The following is a 23,414-nucleotide window of genomic DNA, read 5'->3' as shown; positions in this document are numbered from 1 at the left end:
ATTGTTATTAACATCACCAGTTTATTGTTTCTCATCCAGTCATATAATTGTTTCTAAATGTCCATGAGAATCTGTAGACCAAAGACAGTAGCACTATCCATACCTTCATTTGTGTCATGATATTACTTATAGAAAGTGCTTCCATTGACAGGCAAAAGCTTTTCTCTGCATTCCATAGCAATACCAATTTAACATATAACTAATGAGGAGGTATTGTATAGGATTGGGGAGAAGAGAAGTTTGTGGCACAACTTGACTAGAAGAAGGGACCGGTTGGTAGGGCATGTTCTGAGGCATCAAGGGATCACCAGTTTAGTATTGGAGGGCAGCGTGGAGGGTAAAAATCGTAGAGGGAGACCAAGAGATGAATACACTAAGCAGATTCAGAAGGATGTAGGTTGCAGTAGTTACTGGGAGATGAAGAAGCTTGCACAGGATAGAGTAGCATGGAGAGCTGCATCAAACCAGTCTCAGGACTGAAGACAACAACAACAACCAGTTTAACAACAATATTATGAAAACGATAGAGTGCTACTCACCATGGAGATGTTGATTTGCAGACAGGCACAACGAAAAGTCTGCTATCTGCTATACATCTTAGCTTTCGGCCAAAAGGCCTTCTTCTGAAGTAGAAAACACTCACACAGTCACAGCTCACACGCACATGACCACTGTGGCCAGTGACTGGTCACATGTGCATTTGAGTTGTGTTTGTATGAATGTATGTATGTGTTTTCCTCTTCAGAAGGTCTTTTGGCTGAAAGCTAAGATGTATTGCAGTCTTTTCATTGTGCCAGTCTGCAACAGAATGTCTTCCCTGTATGGTGAGTAGCAATGTATCCTTTTCATTATATTGTTGTTATTCCATTGTTGGTTAATATCTATTCACATAAATATAAACAGAAATGGAAAATTGAAATTATCTCTTAATCCTGTCCATTACTCTTATTTAAGCTATCTTATTTACAGTGTTCCAAGACATCCATTCATAACTTGTATCCATTTGTGAAGAAATGCACTAGAAGAAAGAAAGAAAAATTATGTGGACTAGTATCTCAATAAATGTACAACCTCTGTGCGCTGTTGATGAAGCGTGTGGCGTGACCCCGCTAGCCGATGTGGCCACAGTACACTCCCAAGCTCAGCCTCAGCGTAACTCTAGTACCTCTCCCCGTGGAAGTCGAACACGCGCCAAAACAAATGGACGTGGCCAGCCCATAGAGGGCTCCGCGTCCGCGGCGGCTCTTCCGCGCAGCGAGGGCGCCACCGCTACAGCACGTGCAGACCGCGGCCAATAGCCGCTCCCTCCGGTTTCGTATATAGGGACCCGCTCTGCCCTAGTCCAGTCAGTCTGGTACTCGCTCTGGATTGCGTCTCTATCTCGCCGGTACTGCGTTCTGGTCGTTGCTCATTGTAGACATTTGCCTGGCTCTGGTTCCGAGTAGATTTACTGTTGGTGTTTGGTGTTGTGGTTTCTACAAGCCTCCATTGTTTGTCTCTTCCTTGTTGTGTCGGTCATAGTCGGTCGTTGTCGGTTGTTGTCAGTTGTCGTTGGTCAGTCGTCCGACTCGTCCTTGTGTTTACCCGGTGGTGCGTGCTCCACCGCTGGCGGCTTCCCCGCCTGGTGGCTCTGATGTGCAGCCCAAGGCATTCCCGCAGTTGGTTTTGGTTACTACACTAACTGTAAGCAAACCTCTAAGAAACTGCAGCAAACCCCATGGCAACTTCCCTCATGTCCGTGGTGTTTTATAAAACATTCACTAGAGGATTGTCCCCAACGTTGGGCCGTGTGTCACAAATGCAAAAAGAAGGGTCATGTGTCATCTGTTTGCAAATCCGGCCGCGTACCTGATTTTCATGCACATGACACTTATTTTGCTTCTGTGTTGTCTGTCAGTTGTACTTCTTTCCTTTCAGGGAAGTTATTCCTCACTGTCCAAATACTTGGTCGGGATGTTCGCATGCAGGTGGATACTGGTTCTGCTGCCACTATCACCAATTCTCAGACATATCTTCAGTTGGGTTCTCCAATCCTGTCACCTGTCACTAGGCAATTATGGACTTACAATAAACAGAACATTTCTCTCTTGTGACAATTTGATGCTGAGGTATTTTACAAATCTGTCGTTCGCACTGTTCCGATATTTGTGGTCGACCATAGTAACACGGAGAATCTTTTTGGTTTCGATGCCTTTCGCGTTTTTGGGTTCTCCATAGCTGACTCTGTCAATATCGTCTCTGATGCTATTCCTTATGCTCAATTGGATTCCTTGTTGATGACATTTTCGTCCCTTTTTTCTCCTGGGTTAGGCCATGAAAACGACTTTGAAGCTCATATCATGCTCAAACCCACTGCTCGGCCTAAGTTTTTTCGGGCTCAGCCCATTCCTTTGGCCCTTCTTGATCGGGTCAAACGGGAGCTGGATCGTCCCACTGCTTCAGGGGTCTTGCTTCCTGTCACTTCCAGTGAGTGGTCCTCTCCTGTCGTCGTTGCTAAGCCCAGTGTTGATATTCGTCTCTGTGGCAATTTCAAAGCCACTGTAAACGCTCAATGCCTCATCGACACTTACCCTATGCCTCTACCTGAAAAATTGTTCACTAAACTTGCTGGAGGCCAGTATTTTTCTAAGTTTGCCCTGTCAGAACCTTATCATCAACTTCCTCTCGACGCTGCTTCCCGGCAGTTTCTGGTCCTTAACACGCCTTTCGGCCTCCATCAATACCAACAATTGCCATTCGGGGTTGCCAGCACCCCTGCTCTCTTTCAGCGATTCTAGGAACAATTATTGCTCACTGTCCCTGGGTGTATAAATTATATGGATGACATTGTTACTGGCTCCACCACTGAAGAACATCTTCAGAATCTCCGCACACTTTTTCATGTGTTACAGACTGCCGATCTTAAGTGTAATCTTCAGAAATCAATATTTTTTCAGGCATCTATCACGTACTTGGGGTTTCAACTCTCTCGGGATGGTATTCGTCCGCTTCAGCGAACTGTTGCTGCGATCGATGCCCTTCCTCACCCTACATCTGTTAAGGAACTGCAGGCCTTCTTGGGGAAAATAGCATAGTATCACAGGTTATTACCATCTGCTGCTTTGGTGGCTCAGCCGTTGCATCGCCTGTTGCATAAAAACTTGCCTTTTCACTGGTCCGCGTCATGCGATGCAGCTTTCCAGAAATTGAAGACTAGGTACTTATTGGCTTCTCGTTATTGATGCCTACTCTAACTTTCCTTTCATTGTCCATTGCACGTCGCTTACCACCGCGGCAACCACAAATGCTCTAGCTCGCATTTTCTCTTTGGAAGGCCTTCCCTCTACTCTTGTTACTGATAATGGTCCGCAATTTGCCCCTTCTGATTTTGTGGATTTTTGTGCCCATCACGGCGTCATGCACGTCCCGGCCCCTCTGTTCCATCCACAGTCAAACGGTGAGGCTGAACAATTGGTCCACACATTTAAGGCTCAGATGCAGAAACTCCTGACTTCTTCTGCTGCTGATCATGTGCTTCTCCAATTCCTGGCTTCTTACCATTTCACCCCCATTGGCAACCACAGCCCGGCTGAGCTCTTACATGGCCAACAGCCCCACACGCTACTTCATCTTCTGCGGCCTTCCACCTCACGGCCGTGGGTCCCTTCGCTTGGCCGGTTCACCGCCAGCGACCTTGTATGGGTATGGGGATATGGCAGGTGGCCAAACTGGAGTCCTGGCCGCTTCTTACGACACCGTGGCTGATGCCTGTATGAAATCCAGACAGACACAGGTGTTGCAGTGCATCATTCAGACCAGCTTCGGCCTCGTGTGCCGGCAATGCCTGTTCCGGATGCTGCTACACCACATTCAGTTCTACCTGACGCTCGGGATCCTGGAATCTCTCATTACTCACAATGCAGTCCTCTCACCATCATATCGGTGCCAGCACAAGAACTGACGCAAACAGGAGACGTGCCCATGCAGGAACCAGATGACCATCATCTGTCGGAGCAACTCTACTCGCCTCCTTCTACGGACGCGGGCACATCGCCCATGTCTCCTGTTATAACAACCGGACTTGCTGCAATGGGCAGATTGGTGCACGGGGCCCCAGCTGATTCGACCCACACGTCTCCTGTCATCTCGACCCGTTATCATCGGGGACACTTCCGTCCGTACGGGAAGCCTCCACCTCGAGACTTTACGGCCAGTCAAACAACACCTATGGATGTTAGCAATCTACAGGCCACCTCCATCAAGACCTGTGCAAAAACTTCAAAGGGGGGAAAAGTGTTGTGACTCGCCGATGTTTCAAAGTGCCGCCATGCAGTTACGCGCGTTCTGTACATGCGGCGCTGTCTTCCAACCATGCAGCAGCAGCACCACCTAAGCGGCCAGCCAGCGCCCGCTAGACTCGGACTCAGTTCTTACTTTGTTTAATTGATCTGTGACTTACATGTATTATGTTGTCCTTGAAATATATTTGTTCAACTTGACGTTATAACACTTTTACGGAAGAATGTATTGAGGAAAAATATGTTCTTGGTGAATTGTACTAATGTATGACTTACATATCATTTCTGACATCACAGCTGAAGTTTCCCAATGTTTTTTAGATATTGTCCTACTTTTGATTTAAAATCCTCCATTATTATCCTGTAGTTGGATTTCATGGCACTTCCATAGTTCTGTAGATTTGCTTTCTCCTCCTCAGGAAGTGAGTCTTTTGGTGCATAGATTTAAATGATTTCCAAGTAGTAGCTTTTGCTTGTTTTGGAAATACTCTCTTGTCTACAATTCCGTCAATATCTGTGATATATTTTTAATTTTCTTACTAACAAAAAAGTATACATCTGATCTTCCTCCCTACTCTATTCCTCTGTAGCAAAGCAAACATCCAACAGTGGAAAATCCAGGATGGAATCTCTGCTGTATGGTCTGTAGTAAAGCATATCGAAATGATTGCACAAAAATTCCCCCACTGTTTACCTATCTATGAATGTCAATATTAGACATTCAAATTGAGTTTACATCAAAAGAATTTAGATGTTCCATTCACACAGCAAGTTTCAGACTCAACATACACTGTTGTATACGTAACACCATTGGCCAGCTCTTGCAAGTCACTGCCTCAGAACTTATTAACGGCTGCTGATTACTGCAGGCCACTGCTTCAGTATTACACCAACCCAGCCAGCAAAGGGCATCGAATCGGTGACTGCTATTGAGCGACTTACACCCAAGAGGTCCAGAAAGCATCGTCACTTGACTACTTTTTGCTGGTGGAGCCACTCACATCAGTCAGCATCGTTCAATGGTTCCCATACAGTTTCACATCTAGCACCAGTGGGCCTGAAGGTTGAACAAGGACCCTATTAGACACTGCCTAATTAGTGACTGTGATTGCCATATGCCTTCAGCCACATGTTGGGGGCCGGTGTTTGCTCCATGGATGACACTGCAATTGCCACAAGCAGTTACCAGGTTGGTTAGCGACACCATTCATGTACCATGTGGCCATGAATCATGACTGCGTCACCAGTACTGACCCAGTAGTCACCTGCCATCAGGTGCCTACCCAGCAAAAATGGGATGCTCCCATGCCATACTGCACTGTTTACAACATGAGTACTACTATATTTTCTCTTGCTCGTCACTGTCGAACCCCTTGCTCATGGTGAGGTGGTCAGGATGGCCATTCTGACAAGCCTACACTTGCTCCCTGCAACAGTGCTGACACACCTAACACTATCGACTCTTTTACTTATGTTTGCATGTGAAATTCACTATTGTTATCACCAAGCACATAGAAAAAACTATAAAATTATGGACTTTAATTAAATAGGGGAACAAACTGGTATTAAAAGAGATGTAAAGCAACGGGCCAGTTGAATGTCCTGAGCAGAATTCTAGAATACAGCAATGAGTACAAATTACCACTTTGTCTAGAATTCAGGTACTTTCATAGATCTTTTGACCCAGTTTCAAATAAATCTATGCTAACAGCTCCTTAGATATCAGGTATTGACTCTACCTATGTGTGTATACTGAAAAGTACACACATCAGTGCTGCAGTGGGCATTAGTCTTCATTAAAACACTGAGAAAATCAGAAAGGAAAGAGGAATTCAGGAATGGGATTCCATTTCACAAAAACTATTCCACAGTCGTAGGTGAAGTTTTCAGACTCTGAAACTGATATAAAAAATATGGAGTATTGATTAATGGATTATATCTCAATCATATTCATTTTGCAGATAATATTCTAGTGTTCTAGTGTATACAAACTTCATCAAGAAATGGAAGAACAAAATACTGCAAATTTCAGACTAGGCCTGAATATTAGTTATGATAAGACTAAAGTAATGTGCATTGAACACATTGGAAGGAAAAAGTACAAATTAATATTATTGAAATTGTAGAGACAGTTGATGAGTGTTTTTTGCAGTTGAAGGCAAAAACTGTATAGACAGTAAAAGGAATAAATGTGAGAATATAAACAGCATGGAGTGTTTTAATAAACTATTGTTGCAAAACTACGTTTCCAATGTGCCTGAAAAGGAAAATTTATGGCAGTGAAATAGACTTTTTATACAAAAACTATTGAGGGTCACCCAGTGGTAAGTGAAGAAATGTGTGTTATGATATACTAGGAGTGACAGTGGAACAAAAGAATGAGGGTCAAACTAGTGGCCCTATGAAGTTTTCTGTTTGATTCCATGAGATAAGAAAAGGAGGTGATGATGGCCTAATGTAAGTTGGACAAATGACATTAGAAAACGTACAGAAGCAACATGGATGTGTGTTGTTGAAGATCATAATTAATATAAAAGGTCAGAGAAGGCCTTAGTTCTGCAATGGACATAAAATGTCTGATAATTATGATGATGACACTGAAGAAAAAAATTCAGATAAATGCGATTAGGACTCATACACCAAGGATTCTATACATACTTAATTATGTGTACAGATAGTTCATCCATCACAGGGATCAAAGCGTGATGATTTTTGCCTGTTATTGATACCAATGCAGGCAAGACATACTTCTACCCATTCCAGAGAAAAATGGGTCTTAACAAGACAGACAGGCAGTCAGACATGACAAAAAAATTGTTTCATGTGATGTAATTACAAATTAACAATTTTTGGATTTTTTTCATTTGCTTCTACTGTGAATAAAATATCATGATTCTAGGTAAACGAGAGAAGTGTCCTATTGGTTCTGATGACTGAGATTGTGAGTACAAAATATTTGACATAAATGGCCAATCTTTTGATTGCAATGACTTAGAAGGTTCAGTTTCTTACACTGTCAACGGACAGTAGACCTCAATATGCGACATAAATTTTAATTTTGTTCATGTACCCATTCTTGAGAAAAGGGATTTTTAACAGTCAGACAGACAGATAAATGGACAATAAAGTGATCCTGTATGGGTTTCATTTTTACAGATTGACATACGGAACTCTAAAAATTATAAGACAATACACAAATGAATAGAAATTAAACGACACCTAAAGTCATAAATAAATGAAGACAAAAAAAAGAATTCTTAAAGTTCAGTATAAATTAATGGTCATGAACAGGTACAAACGTTTCTTACCAAATAATTGGAGGAAAAAAACTATAGAGTAATATGAAACATAATTTGTATGTTTACATTCTGTGATGCATGAATGGTTATAGAAGCAAATCAAAAATAGGAAAATAGAAAACTGTCATTAAATTCAAAGATGTCTGCATATTATTTAGCATTTTCTGATAAAATGGTTGACAGTTATTTGACAGTTGACAGTTATTGGTAACAGCAGTTTTAAGAAATTGAAAGTAGACTGAGTTTCATTTTAAAGTTGAAACATGCAGTGCAAGTTTTTGTAAATTGTATTTTACTGAGTGGGGTCCAAGTCTCTTTACAAAGTCATCATCCCCCATCCCTTCACACACACACACACACACACACACACACACACACACACACACACACTCTCTCTCTCTCTCTCTCTCTCTCTCTCTCTCTACACCCCCCTCCCTCCCTTTCTCCCTCTCTGTCCCTCCCTCCCTCTCTGTCCCTCCCTCCCTCTCCGTCCCTCCTTCTCTGTTCCTCCCTCTCTCGCTTTGGTAGTTTTGTGGTCAAAAGACCAAAACGTCAGGGATCTGTAACTCAGAATTCATACTGTTAATAACAACATTACTGTGCATATTTTTGAACATTGTTTCACAGGTGTACACTGGAGCAATTTAACAAAAGCTGTAAGTTTCACTACACTTAAAATTAACAGCTATAATGATCTGTCAAAAACCTCTCTTCATTTACGTAGCCTCTGTGTTTATTTTGGCTTGTTTGTGTATTACAAATTGTGACTATGGTTTAGGTCGGCAGAATGTCACAAAAGTAACATTTATTTATTCATCCATCCTTTCACTGCTGTGCAGAGCAATACAAGATACAACAGTATACATTTGTAAGGACATGGTAAATTACATTTTGAATGCATATGTTTTTACTTTGCAGTAGACTGATACATGTACATGTATAATGAGCTTAGCACCCGCTGCTTTGCTCGCGTAGATTGTGTGGTTCACACAGATCTTTTTAATTTTTCTTTAATTCTGTTTTTATGTTGTTCGCAAATTGAAACACCTTCTGAACTTTTCACGCTAATTAGGGCTATAGAAGCATAGTCTTTCCAAACGTATTTCTTACAAAAAAAAAAAACCAGTTCTGGTAGCTGGAGTCCAAGATTTTGTTTAATTGTGGCTTTGCATTCTTGTCGTGCTATTTCTTTGTATCTAATTGAGAAGTAATGTCCCAATTTTCATAAATATAAATTTAAGTTCTTTTTAATGTAATGAAATATTTTCTTAAAAATTTTCACCCCATATTTCACATTCTTTGGGGTCAAATTAAAAAAAAAAGTGCAATGAAACACTTCCTTTCAAACCAAATTCAATTTTTCATATATTTAGCTTCAAAAATGCTTACATAATGAAATATTTCCATAAAACATTTCATCCCCATAGGGGTTGGTTTTCCAAAAAAGGTTAAATACATATTTCTCTATTTGTAACCAAGAATTCAAATACCAATTTTCAAAGAGGTAGCTTTAAAAATACTTTAGTAATTCTATAATAATGATTTATTTAAAACACTTTACGCAGTGTTTGAACACCATAGGGATTAAATCTCCAAAAATCCTGAAACAAGTATTTCTTTATTTGTGATTGAGAAACTAAATACTAATTTTTGTACATCTAGCTTCAAAATTGCCTTAATTATGAATATTTTCAAAAAACTTTTCATCTACTATTTCACCCCTTAGTGGTGGAACTTAAAAAAATCTTTTCTTAACTGATCCCTACAACATCATTTAGTTGGTATATATTTTCATTAATTATGAATACATAAGCTAAATCTATGAAAATTGATATCTGGCTTTCAGACACACACACACACACACACACACACACACACACACACACACACACACAACCAAAATTATATGTATACATCCCTAGTTTCGCTGCCTTGGGGAAGGGGGGGGGGGGGGGGTGGAATAAAATTTAAAAAACATTTTCATGTTTACCTTTCATTGACACAGTATGTGTCTCAGGATATAGTTTTAGTACTATGGATTCTTTCTAATTCTTTTGGACTTGTCTCAAAATATTCCTTAACAATGTAGAAAAATTCTGTTTTTCTCCAAGTACTCTCTTAGTTGTGGGTTGAAAACTGGTAGTGCTTTTATATTTTTCAAACTGTTTGGCATCATATAAGTGGTTTTAACACACCTGCATTGTTACAAAAAAGAGGTCACAAACATTTGGTACCTTACAGAATGAGATTTTCACTCTGCTGCGAAGTGTGCACTGATATGAAACTTCCTGGCAAATTAAAACTGTTTGTCGGACCGATACTCAAGCTTGGGACCTTTGCCCTTCGTGGACAAGTGCTCTACCAACTGAGCTACCCAAGCATGACTCACGACCTGTCACCACAGCTTTAAATCCACCAGTACGTGGTCTCCTACCTTCCAAACTTCACAGAAGCTCTCCTGCTAAGCTTACAGAACTGGCACTCCTGGAAGAAAGGTTATTGTGGAGACGTGGCTTAGCCACAGCCTGGGGGATGTTTCCAGAATGAGATTTTCACTCTGCAGTGAAGTGTGTGCTGATATGAAAATTCCTGGCAGATTAAAACTGTGTGTCAGACCGAGACTCGAACTCGAGACCTTCGCCCTTCACAGGCAAGTGCTCTGCCAACTGAGCTACCCAAGCATGACTCACGACCCGTCCCCACAGCTTTAAATCCGCCAGTACTACATACCTACGCTGCAGAGTTAAAATCTCATCCTGGAAACATCCCCCAGGCTGTGGCTAAGCCATGTCTCCACAATATCCTTTCTTCCAGGAGTGTTAGTTCTGCAAGGTTCACAGGAGAGCTTCTGTGAAGTTTGGAAGGTAAGAGGCGAGGTACTGGTGGATTTAAAGCTGTGGGGATGGGCCGTGAGTCGTGCTGGGGTACCTCAGTTGGTAGAGCACTTGCCCATGAAAGGCACACAGTTTTAATCTTCCAGGAAGTTTCATTTGGTACCTTGTCTGACTAATGCCTTGCTCATTAAGGAACAAGTAAAATCAATTTTTTACCCTATATAAAGATAATAATAATAATAATCATAATTTCGTGTGATGAGGGCCTCCCGTCGGGTAGACTGCTCGCCTGATGCAAGTCTTTCGATTTGACGCCACTTCGGCGACTTGCGCGTCGATGGGGATGAAATGATGATGATTAGGACAACACAACACCCAGTCCCTGAGTGGAGAAAATGTCCGACCCAGCCGGGAATCGAACCCGGGCCCTTAGGATTGGCAGTCTGTTGTGCTGACCACTCAGCTACCAGGGGTGGACTATATAAAGATAACAGTTCGTATGATCTGAGGTAATGAAGTGATTGGCATTCATTGTCATAGGGGTTTCCAACTGAAATCTTGTGGAGTTTTTTAAAATAATGTCTGTGTGTACAATAGGGTGATAAAAGGCCCTTTGCAGTATGGTAATCGAGGACACTGCCTCCTTCAGAAATCCAGCAGTTGTGATTCTCCTCCCGGCACCACCAGTACTTCACAACTTTGGGGGAAGATTTGAACTCTGGTTGCAGAAGATACCAGTAGAGTTTGAACATGTACAACCTCATGTACAGCACTGTCAACCTCAGTAAGCAATTGCAGTTGTCATTACCAAATGCTTTGTGTATTCTGTTTTGCTTTATGTTGTGAGTTGCTCATGGCTTCCTTTTCTTATTTTGGACCGAGTGAAGAAACTACTTCAGGTCTATCAGGAGGTGTGAGTCCAACTCCCGCTACCATAAAAAAGATTGGCAATTGTTGTCACTATTGGTTCTACTTTTGCAGAAGCTCAACTCCAACTACCATGTTAAAGTGTCCACATTGCACCCCGTCTTGTTTACCTTCTTCCCTTTATTTTGTGCTTGTTGTTTACTCTCTCCCTTATTCCCATCACTTTGTCTTACTTGGACCTGTAATTTTAGACTGTTCTTTTCATTTAATGGTTCATTGCCAGTTTACACTTCTCATTGCTTCAAAACTTGCTTTTTTTGTAAACAGTTCATAGCCAATTTCCCTCTCATCCTGTCCTCCTGTGCCTCTATTGACTTAAGCTCCTCGGCAACCATGTTATGCAGCCTGTCAATGCTTCCCTTTCTCTTTTCATGTGTAAGGACCCCTTGTTCCAAAAGCTAACGTTCTTTGTGATTAGTAAATATAGCGTATTTTTCTCTGTATTTCAGTAAAGTTTGATTTTGGAAATGAGTTCCTGCAATGGAATTCTTCCTCTTGTAATTAGTTGTGATAAGGTTGTATCATCTGAGCATAGCTTCAGTAATATTTTGTATAATTACAGCACCTGAAGCAGTCACTAGCTGAGGAACGCCAACAACATCTGCAACAAATAAAAGAAGAGCACCTAAAACTTGCTGCTGAGAAGTCACGCATTGAAACATTGGCTCGTCTAAACAGAACACGGGAAATGGATCGAGAGAAGGTTTGTGGTTCTTCATTTTTATACTGCTGGAGCAGTAATTTAAAATGTAACTGTCAGTTCATGTGTCAGGGAAAAATTGGGGGTAGCTTATTTTCTGTTGTTTTTTCCTTTTTTATATTCATGTCCTTGAAGTTCTTAACTGCAGTATTCATTTGACTTATCATTTCTCTTTTTCTGCATCCGTGTTTATTTCTCACCCCATCCTTCTATCATTTCTGGACTGAAACTGACACAGTGGTTTCCACTGTGCTATCTCTAACACTTCCTCTTTCGTCTTTGTCTCCCATGATCCTCACAGCAGGTGGGTGACTCCCACCATGGGATCTGTGTGTTCTACTCCTCCTTTCTAATCTTCTCGTATTTATTCCTCTTTCCTCCCTGAGGAAGATACAAACAGCTCCAAAAGCTAGGGTAACTTTTCTATTGTCATAGAGGGTGCTGCAAAACTGACTAAGCAATTTTAAGGAGCAATAAAAAGTAAATCTGGATGTATAGAGAAAAAAAGTTTTTATTTTCTAAATTAGTACAATATACCATTTTATATTCATTTAGGTTTCAAAATAATGTCCTCAAGATGATGGCCATCAGCATCAGTACATTGTTGTAGGCATTCCCTGAAGTTTCGAGCAGCTATTGCAAACATATCACAGTGTATGGCATTCACTTCATCAGTAATCCGCTCTTTTAACTCTGGTAGGGTGTGAGGGCAGCTTTTGAAAATCTTTTCCTTCAGGTATCCCCAAAGAAAGTGGTTACAAATGCTCAAATCTGGTGACCGCGCAGGTCACCCAACATCACCCCTCAAAGAGGCGAGGCATCCCAGAAGCATTTCTCTCGAAACATCAGGTGAAATTCGAGATGTGTGAGCAGTAGCTCCATCCTGTTGGAACCACAAGTCCCCCAGTCCATGTTCTTCAACAATCTCGTCCATTCTGGGCTGCAGAAAATTTTGCAACATTGAAGTGTAACATGTGGAATTCCCTGTCACGGTTACTCCTTCCTCCTCAAAAAAGTAAGGGCCTACCACGCCAAATTGTGATATGGAACACCACACTCCCACTTTAGGAGATTGTTGCAGTCTTTCGTGAATAATTCGGGGGTTGTTTTCAGCCCAGTAGTGAAAGTTTGGCTTATTCACGCACCCACTAAGATGAAAATGTGCCTCGTCACTACTGAAGAAAGCTGCATTCGGGGGGATCTGAGCAAACACTTGCTCACACAGATTTTGACGGTTGGCATAGTCTGCTGGGTGTAATTCTTGAACAATCATTATTTTGGAAGGATGGAACTTCAAATTGCATTGCAGAATCCTTCTCAAAGTGCGGTCTGAAATCCCCAATGCAACAGCATGTCGTCGAGCAGAACATTACGGCGACTGTTGAACTGCTGTTCTCACCCGCTGCAATTTTCTGGTGTTCTGATGGATCTGCGTCATCCGTGTGTACCTATTCTTAGTGTGCTACCAGTTACCTCCACCTACTGAACCCAGCAACAAATTGTGTTTGAATTGGGAACAGCATGGTTGTGTGGAATGTTGAACTGTCGCCAAAAAGCTCATTGTATAGCGATCAAAGATACGTTGTTTTCGTAATACACGTGAGTGGCAAAAGCATGATGTGCATTGGTCCGGACCATGTTGACTACTGAAATGGGGTGAGCAATTGAACAAAGGTTGACCACATGCAACTGCCTACCCCCACCACAATGCCAGCGGTAATCGATAGAAACTGCTTAGTCGGTTCTGCCACACCCTGTATTTGTCTATCAGCTGTCTTAGAATTTCACCTCCTGAATGTAAGTTATAGCCTTTTAATTTTATAGTGTCCTCAAGTTAGAGATCAGAAATGAGCCCCATATATTGACCAGCAACTCCTATGATGTCATCTCCGAACTCACCATCTCCCTTTGCTCAGAGACTCGACTTGTCAGCCTCTGCTTCTACTCACTTTTCACTCGAGTCTGTTGTCAGGTACAGGTGGACAAATCCTGCATAGAAAGGAGAGTGAGTACACAATTTTTCAAGTGTAAATGCAGACTCGTTGCATTCCCCCTACATACACAATCATTTTGAAAGAAATTTTTGCCATTAGACTATTAATTTATTCTATTTTTATGACTTTATATCCATTCTCAAGTTGAAATGTCACAAAATGTCCAGACTGCCTAAATGACAAAAGCAACCGTTGGGAATGATGATTATTTTATACCATTATAACCACTGATCAGTTGGCAGTGAATATTATGCTGTTTATATGTACATTTATATGTAGATGTATTAAAAAAAGATGCTGTGACTTACCAAACGTGAAAGCGCAGGTAGATAGACACAGTAAAAACACACAAACACACAACAAATATCAAGCTTTTGCAACCCACAGTTGCCTCATCAGGAAAGAGGGAAGGAGAGGGAAAGACGAAAGGATGTGGGTTTTAAGGGAGAGGGTAAGGAGTCATTCCAATCCCGGGAGCGCACACACACACACACACACACACACACACACACACACACACACACACACACACACACATACCAGTATATATGTGTGGATGGATATGTGTGTGTGTGCGAGTGTATACCTGTCCCTTTTCACCCTAAGGTAAGTCTTTCACATACCAGTATATATGTGTGGATGGATATGTGTGTGTGTGCGAGTGTATACCTGTCCCTTTTCACCCTAAGGTAAGTCTTTCCGCTCCCGGGATTGGAATGACTCCTTACCCTCTCCCCCAAAACCAACATCCTTTCGTCTTTCCCTCTCCTTCCCTCTTTCCTGATGAAGCAACCGTGGGTTGTGAAAACTTGATATTTGTGTGTGTGTGTGTGTGTGTGTGTGTGTGTGTGTGTGTTTTTTATTGTGTCTATCTACCAGCGCCTTTGCGTTTGGTAAGTCACAACATCTTTTTTTAATATATTTTTCCCATGTGGAATGTTTCTTTCTATTATATTTATATGTAGATGTATATTTATAAATTACAAATATGTGTACAAAAATTTTTTGAAGACTGCTGTAAATTTAATTTAATGTTGAGTATCTATTCAGAAAATGTCTGCCAATTACATTGACAAACACACAATTTTAAGACGTTACTGAGTCTGCAACAACAGTACCAGAAAACACAATAGCCCATATTAAGCTTTTTTACTCTCTGTACCCATGCCTTCGTCGAAAGGCTGAGTCGTCTCCATACATTTCCGTGACAAGATATCAATCTTTTTTTCTTTTCCTGGTCTCTCAGCACAAAGCCAGTACAGTATCCTGTGCAGAGGTACCACACCTCAGTAACATGAGCAAGGATTGTACTTTTGTATTTTTGGCGTTTTAACATAATGAGATAACACTGAAATTTTCTTTTAATTTCTAATATTACTTTTGCACAATTTTCTTTATGACATGCAGCTTTCCTACAATCTTTTTCTCTAGTTTCTGTGTTGAAAATTTACTGAAAAGTATTTTTATTTTGACAGATGGTAGTTGAGATAGATGCAGCAATGGCTACTGTTCGAGCAGCTCGTGAAGAGGCTGAAATAGAACGTGCCAAAGTTCAAGAAGAGAAGCACAAGCTGGAAGCTGAGTGGCTTAGACTCAGAGCCCTTGAAGAAGATCTGGTGGGAAGAAGCCATCAGCTTGAGTCTCTTTCTCAAGTACAGTAATTTTTTTTTTTATGTTTAATCCATAAATTTCACATTATATAGTGTATTCTAATGTTATGTAACCAATAATTAAGTTTGTGAAATGATCCATATTTCATTTTATCTTTCCTGTGGCCACAACTGGCTACAATATATTAACAAGAGAGGACTTTCATGTTTTACCCATTCTCACCTAACTGTGTTTTCTGCTCAACAGTTTCTTGTCTCAACATTTTTTTCACATTCTCTGACTACTTCAGATATGTTCTACAGTTAACTCAGATATTATTCATCATACATTAGAATTTCAACAACTACCCCATAACTTATTTGTTAAAAATTTCAGTTGTTACAACACCACTGTTCTTCTGTTCCTTATAAACAGTTATGTTTTTCCACTCGTGCAGTATTTTATTTTTATTAATTATTTAATTTATTTATTCATTTGTCACAAAATGCTCTCTTTATTGTTACTTCATTTCCGTGTAGCTCCTACTGCATTTATTTGATTTGCTTTATGTTAACTATCTCTTCCAAATTTCTTCTGTCTTAATATTGTAGCATACCGGACTCGCATTCGGGAGGACGGTGGCGCAATCCTGATTTAGGTTTTCTGTGATTTCCCTAAATCGCTCCAGCAAATGCTGGGATGGTTCCTTGGAAACGGCAAGGCCGACTTCCTTCCCCATCCTTCCCTAATCTGATGAGACCGATGACCTCACTGTTTGGTCTCTTCCCCCAAACAACCCAACTCTCTTATTATTTATGTTTTTTAAGAATTATTGTGCACTAGACTCTCACTAATTCGGCCATTCCTTGCACATAAGGGTGCTGAATTAGTGGAAGTGCCGGATTATTGAGTGTCTGAAATTTATTTTTGTCATTTATTTCGTTTTTTGTTTATTTTTAAAACATAGGTGATGTAGTGTACTGTACTTTATTAAACCGAAGAATACAATTTTAAAACACAGAGGACATACTTTACTAAATCCAAAAGTACATTAATTTTCAAAGAAAACTTAGCCCTTGAGTGTACAATATACTGTACATAATTATACAGTCATATGAAACATGTCCCTAATTTTTAACTGTCGCAATGATGATACACAACAGTGGCATGCTTTAACATGCAACCGCTTCACAACCATTACATCGGTACTGCATGTATCTTGTTGTTGCATAATGTACTCCAGGAAGACCTCGGCAGCTTCAGCACCAGCAGTGTGAGAAATCTTCATGCTCTCTCCTCCTGTATCCTCTTCTTCGTCACTTTCATCATTACTTTCTTGCACACTTTTGATTATTTCTTCATCTGTTAAAGTTTGGTCCATATCACAGTTTTCCTCATTCAGCCACTTAGTAACATCTTCATCGTCAATTTCTTCTCCTCCTGGAAGGTTGTGGAACTTGTGAGTGTACAAAGTAACTGATAATTCCGAATTGACTGGCTCATCGCTGTCACTCACTACTGGATCCAACATGGCATCAATGGATGACCACAATTTTCTCCAGGTCTTCATTATGGTAGTGCTCTCCCCTTTATCCCATGCTTCGGCTGCTTGGAAAACAACGTCACATATGTTAATTGCTTTCCATGCTTTCAGCATAGTCTCGATAGAGTCATTTCCACTTTCATTCAGAAAGGAGACGAGAAGTGAATGTCGATAATGACATTTAATTAATTCCAAAATTCCCTGGTCCATGGGCTAAATTAGGGCTGTCACATTGGTGGGAGAAAGATTGCTTTTATACCATCGGACTTTAGAGAAGCATCTGAAGGATGACTGGGAGCATTGCCAGTTATAAGAATAGCTTTCAGTGGAAGGTTTTTCTTCTTTAACTTATTTCTCACTGCTGGTACAAACGTTTCGTGGAAGCACCGAGAGAATATTTGTCTGTCCATCCACGCTTTCTTCTGAGTGCAGTACTGCACTGGCAGAGTATTTATGTCAGTGTGTTGAAAACAACATGGATATTGGGATTTTCCAATCACCATAAGCAGTAGTTTATGACTCCCATTTGCATTACAACACACCATTAATGTTACACATCATTTCTGTTGCTTATAACCACAAGCTTCCTTCTTGTTGTTGGCAGCTAATGTTTTCGAAGGAAGCATCTTGTAAAAGAGTCCTGTTTCATCGGCATTATACAAGGCATCAGCAGTTAAATCTTCTTCCTCTATTATTTTCCGTATCTTGCTTACAAACTCATCAGCATCCTTATCGTTAGCTGAGCAACTTTCCCTTGTGATGGTCAGCTGCCGAATGCCATGTCGTTTTTTCCAGTTTGATAGCCAACCTTCGCTCGCTGCAAACAAGTTACTATTGCCAGTTGTTTGTTAAGTGCAGCTGATTTCTCCTTTTGACTGGATTTCCTTTACTGCTTTGTTGTACGAACCATCTACAAACAGTTACAACCAGTTCTTCATTCTCACTCTTTCGCATAACCTTCCATGTACCCAACTCACTATCCATTTGTGTTGACTACTGTCGAATAACATCTTCTTTCTTTTTGATATCATAAATATTTCCTCATCCAACATTCAACTCAGTAGCAATGCCTTTCTGTGAAGAACTTCGATTTAAAATTTCGATACTTGAGGTCCAGCGCAATGTGTTTCCTTTTATAAGACATGATTCCAAACTGTAAAGAAAGCTACAATTTCAAATACAGTATATAAAGCATTGTTTAACTAGGTATTGTTGCACACGGTAATTCATTGTGCACTTGTTTTGGATGTGTGCCGGATTACTGAGAGGCCACACTACTGAGGGCGGATTAGCGAGAGTCTAGTGTAGTTAATTTGCATGTCCCTACATATTCAATAGTTTCAGTTAATCACATCTCTTTATCTTTAATATTTCTCTCTTCTCAGTCATATTCCATATTGATGTTTTTAGATAGTTCGTGTTCTGCAAGACTTTCGAACTCCCTGGCAACTTTACAATAATTTATCATATTAACACTGTTGAGACCTGCAGCTAATATTACTTTTCCATGAACAGTTTCTTTCACAGTTATTATGTTTCTGAGTAGGAAGTGTCCCAAATGAGGCGAGACACACCTTGTTGCCATCGTCAAATGGTGCTGTTATGGTGACAAACTGAATTAAATTTTTTTTACTACTACTATGTTCTTAAATATACTCCTGTTTATTGTTGATTCTTGAGTATCCAGAGACTACTTTACTTATTATTTAGTTACTAGTTTTCCTAATTGGTGATTATTGCAGAGAGATTGTATCCTAAAATTAGTTCTGTTAGTCATTTCCCTTTATGTATCTAAATAGTCCTTTCTTGCCTGCCTTCCTTCATTCTACATTCCACTTTTGCACTAAAATCTCATCATAATCAGTGAGGTAGTTTTGAATATTTGGCAACTGACTCCAAGTGACAGCAAAATTTCTATATTTCATAAACATCATGGCTTGATGCAGGATGACCCCATATAGACAGATTAGACAGCTACCTTGCATGCCAGAATTTGTTGGCGCCAAATTTTGGACATAAATCCAGAAAATTACTCCATCTTGAGTTTTCTGTTGATTTGCATTATTAGCATTTTTTCCTCATTAACTAGAACAATATAAAAGCGTTGTTGTTATTGTCCTGCAAGTGCCAGGTATGTGCAGCCTTCCTCGACAGTGACACACACACATTGATCGACACTGTCTTAATAGCTGTCACTGTACCTCTATTGACTTGCTGCACAGCAATGGATTAGTTTCGTTTCTGCCTCATATGATGAATTCACTGCTTAAAAAGAAAAAATACCAAGAACAAGGTGACCTGTTTGTGAGAAGAGAGAGTATTCTGACATTGCCTCCTGTCTGCGTCCTTTCTTGCCCTATCTACCAGGCCTGCTTTGTCCTTCTATTAACCCTAGCAGCACCAAGTTATTTTATGTTATATGGAGCACCAACCAAGGTAAAAATTTGCCCATTTACAATAGGCTGTAAATCATGAAATATGTATTTATTTTTAAGTGATTGTGATTTCCATGAGAGATAAATTCAAAAGTGCTCAGTGAGATTACAACTACAATGAACTGTTTGGAACATATAGGGTACCCAGAAATGTGTAAGTTAATATAATATTTTTCTCTGCTAAAATATCAAGCAACAGTGGTCAATAATTGGTAATGAAAGTTTGTCGGAACTAGAAACTTGAAGTCTGTACTTGAATATACAGGCTGTCCAAAATTTATATACACTCTTTTTATCTAATAATCAAATACTAATTTTTTACCCCTGACAAATAGTTTCAAAAACAGAAATAAAAACACTTGCACAAATATAATTTATGGTGTGTTGAAAAATTTCAAGGAAAACTCATAAGTAAGAAAGAATACTGTCATTTACAGATGACATTTACCCCTTGCTCACAAAATTGTTGATTCTGTCTGATACTTACACAGCTGGTAACCACAGTTTCCACATGTTAACTTGGTTCTTGTGATGTTGTCTCTGACTCCCAGATTAGTTGTATTCTTCAAGCATATGTAATACAGGGTGTCCGAAAAGTCTTTCCCTTATTACGTAAATTGATAACTCAGGCTAGAAGTAAGATACAAATATGAAACTGGTGTCTAATAGTTTACAAACTATCAAAGTTTTTTTCACATATCAGTAAACTTCCACATGAGCACCCTTGGTAGCACGTAGCACATGTAGGCGATATTCAGTTTCTGTCCACACATTAGCCAACATCACTGGAGGGATCAATTCAACAACTGTGGTTATCTGTTGCCGCAGGGTTTCAAGATCTGGTACACGTGTTTGGTAGACCTCATCCTTGACATAACCCCATAAAAAGAATTCTAATGGGGTTATGTCAGGAGAGCGTGGAGGCCAAACCATTGGCCCATCACGACCAATCCATCGCTCAGGAAAGTTCATATTGAGATAGGCACGGACGTCCAAACCCCAATGATGCGGTGCACCATCTTGCTGAAACAAGACATCGGGGTGATACTGAAGCAGCTGAGGAACAGCATACAGTTGCAACATGTCCAGATACACTGCAGATGTGATGGTAGCCTCAGCGAAGAAGAATGGCCCAATAATTCGATCGTGCAATAGCGTACACCAAACATTCACCTTTGGACTGCCTCTGGTGCACTCCATGACCTCGCCAGGGAGTTTTGAACCCCAAATGCGCACATTATGGCGATTCACTACTCCACTGACATAAAAGGTCGCTTTGCCGGAAAAGGCAGTTCGTCTGAGATAACCATCACGTCCTCAATACATGATAGCATTTCGACCGCAAAGTCATATCGACATGTACTGTCATTGGGCAACAATGGAAGTAGAAGTTTACTGATATGTGAAAAAAACTTTAATAGTTTGTAAACAATTAGACACCAGTTTTATATTTATATCTTACTTCTAGCCTGAGTTATCAATTTATGTAATCAGGGAAAGACTTTTTGGACACCCTGTATTTTGCATTCCTAGTTGGGTCCTAGGATGTCTCCCATAGCATAAATGTCCTTTGAAGTCCTTGGATCACTCTTCTACATATGGTTTCAAAAGTTCAAGGCCTAATTCATTTTGTGGTGTTTTATTCCCCTTCATTCTGCTTAGGCACATTCATCTTGAACACCTTTGCATGAGTTTAGTGCAGCTATATCAAGTAGGCTATAGAACATAGACAGTGACCATCTCCCCATGCCTATTTTTCTATAATATGTCCTAGCCATTTGGTCTATGGTTCCCACTTCTCTCTTAGTGGAATTATAACATGAGTTTATGTGGATTTTGTTTTTTGGTGCATCAACTTCTACTCCTGCATCATGATATTGTATAGGCAGCATCGACAGATTTTTCTCCAGATTTTGCTTTGTCATGTAAGGGACCACTGTTATTAGAGTCTTGCTTCAATGTCTTCCTTTAATCCAACCTGGGAATGGACAGTGTCTTGAAACAAGGATATAAGATGAACATCAACAAAAGCAAAACAAGGATAATGGAATGTAGTCGAATTAAGTCAGGTGATGCTGCGGGAATTAGATTAGGAAATGAGACACTTAAAGTAGTAAAGGAGTTTTGCTGTTTGGGGAGCAAAATAACTGATGATGGTCGAAGTAGAGAAGATATAAAATGTAGACTGGCAATGGCAAGGAAAGCATTTCTGAAGAAGAGAAATTTGTTAACATCGAGTATAGATTTAAGTGTCAGGAAGTCATTTCTGAAAGTATTTGTATGGAGTGTAGTCATGTATGGAAATGAAACATGGACGATAAATAGTTTGGACAAGAAGAGAATAGAAGCTTTCGAAATGTGGTGCTACAGAAGAATGCTGAAGATTAGATGGGTAGATCACATAACTAATGAGGAGGTATTGAACAGAAGTGGGGAGAAGAGGAGTTTGTGGCACAACTTGACAAGAAGAAGGGACCAGTTGGTAGGACATGTTCTGAGGCATCAAGGGATCACAAATTTAGCATTGGAGGGCAGCGTGGAGGGTAAAAATCGTAGAGGGCGACCAAGAGATGAATACATTAAACAGGTACAGAAGGATGTAGGTTGCAGTAGGTAATGGGAGATGAAGAAACTTGCACAGGATAGAGTAGCATGGAGAGCTGCATCAAACCAGTCTCCAGACTGAAGACCACAACAACAACAATCCAACCTGGTGTGGACCCTAACCACTTGTGCTGTAGTCAAGAATGGGTTAGAGAAGTGTTCTATACGTGGTCTCCTTTACAGGTGACCCACACTTTCCCAACATTCTCCCAATAAACCAAAGTTGACCATTCGCCTTCCCTACTACAAACTGTACATTCTTGTTCGGTTTTCATATTGCTTTACAACATTATGCCTAGATATTTAATCAACGTGACAGTGTCAAGCAGCGAACTACTAATGTTGTCTTCAAACATTATTGGACTGTTTTTCTTTCAGAATTTAGTTCTAGCTGTTGTCCCTCACATCAAATTGAAATTTTGGCTGGCGTATGAGTGGTAGCTCTTCCCAGTATGAAGTATGATGTGTTCCATTTATCTGATGACCGTCTGTGCTGCACAGTAGATGCCGGGCAACGAGCGCTCTGTTTCCTGGCAATCAGATGCCCTGTCACATGTCTACTGCTGTGGTATGACATGACTACATTTAAAATATAAGCAAATTATTTTTTACTCATCTATGTCACACAAGGAGATGCTGGAACTGCCTGCCATTATTTTCCACACATTTCTGACATCTACTCAAGAAATTATTAATCACATAATGTAATTTTCTCAGAGATATTGAATTAATTGATTCAGGATTTGTTGTGTGCACTTTGTCCTTCAGTGCATCCCACAAATAAAAATCACACAGAGTTAAATCAGGACTTCTAAGTGGGCCAGGTATTTTTACTAACCACTCTTTCATCGAACACACCATGAATTCCTTGCAAAGAAATATTGTTCGTATGAGCTCTTGCTGAATCCTATTGAAGAAATGCAATACTTCATTCTCTTTCACTCAGTTCATTAAAAAATGGTCACAAAATGTTTTGCATATATCTTTCACTTGTAACTGTCATTTAAAAAAATTTGGCCTATTAGTCTGTCACCACTAATGGTGCGCCACACCCCTATTTTCTGATCATGAAGAGGTTCCTCGTGAAGCACAACAGGCCTGTCTGTGTTCCAATGTTGACAGTTTTGGGAATTAACAGAACCGTGTAAATGGAACCAAGCCTCATCTGGAAACAGAATGAGGTAAGGATCCATTTCACCATCATGCACTTG

General features: G+C 40.2%; 1 protein-coding gene across 4 annotated transcripts in view; it reads left to right on the top strand.

The window, feature by feature from the left end:
• LOC126473186 (fas-binding factor 1) overlaps positions 1-23,414 on the top strand; it is a 133,010-nt gene that overhangs the window by 91,281 nt on the left and 18,315 nt on the right. For all 4 annotated transcript variants that reach the window (XM_050100079.1, XM_050100078.1, XM_050100080.1 and 1 more), the window contains exons 13-14: positions 11,900-12,040; positions 15,507-15,683. In XM_050100079.1, the coding sequence (XP_049956036.1) occupies positions 11,900-12,040; positions 15,507-15,683 (318 nt within the window). The remainder of the gene's footprint in view (positions 1-11,899; positions 12,041-15,506; positions 15,684-23,414) is intronic.

Source organism: Schistocerca serialis, chromosome 4, assembly GCF_023864345.2.
Source record: "Schistocerca serialis cubense isolate TAMUIC-IGC-003099 chromosome 4, iqSchSeri2.2, whole genome shotgun sequence".
Lineage (NCBI taxonomy): Eukaryota > Metazoa > Arthropoda > Insecta > Orthoptera > Acrididae > Schistocerca > Schistocerca serialis.
Note: the sequence above shows the minus strand (reverse complement) of the source record. Positions and strands in the feature narration are given on the sequence as shown.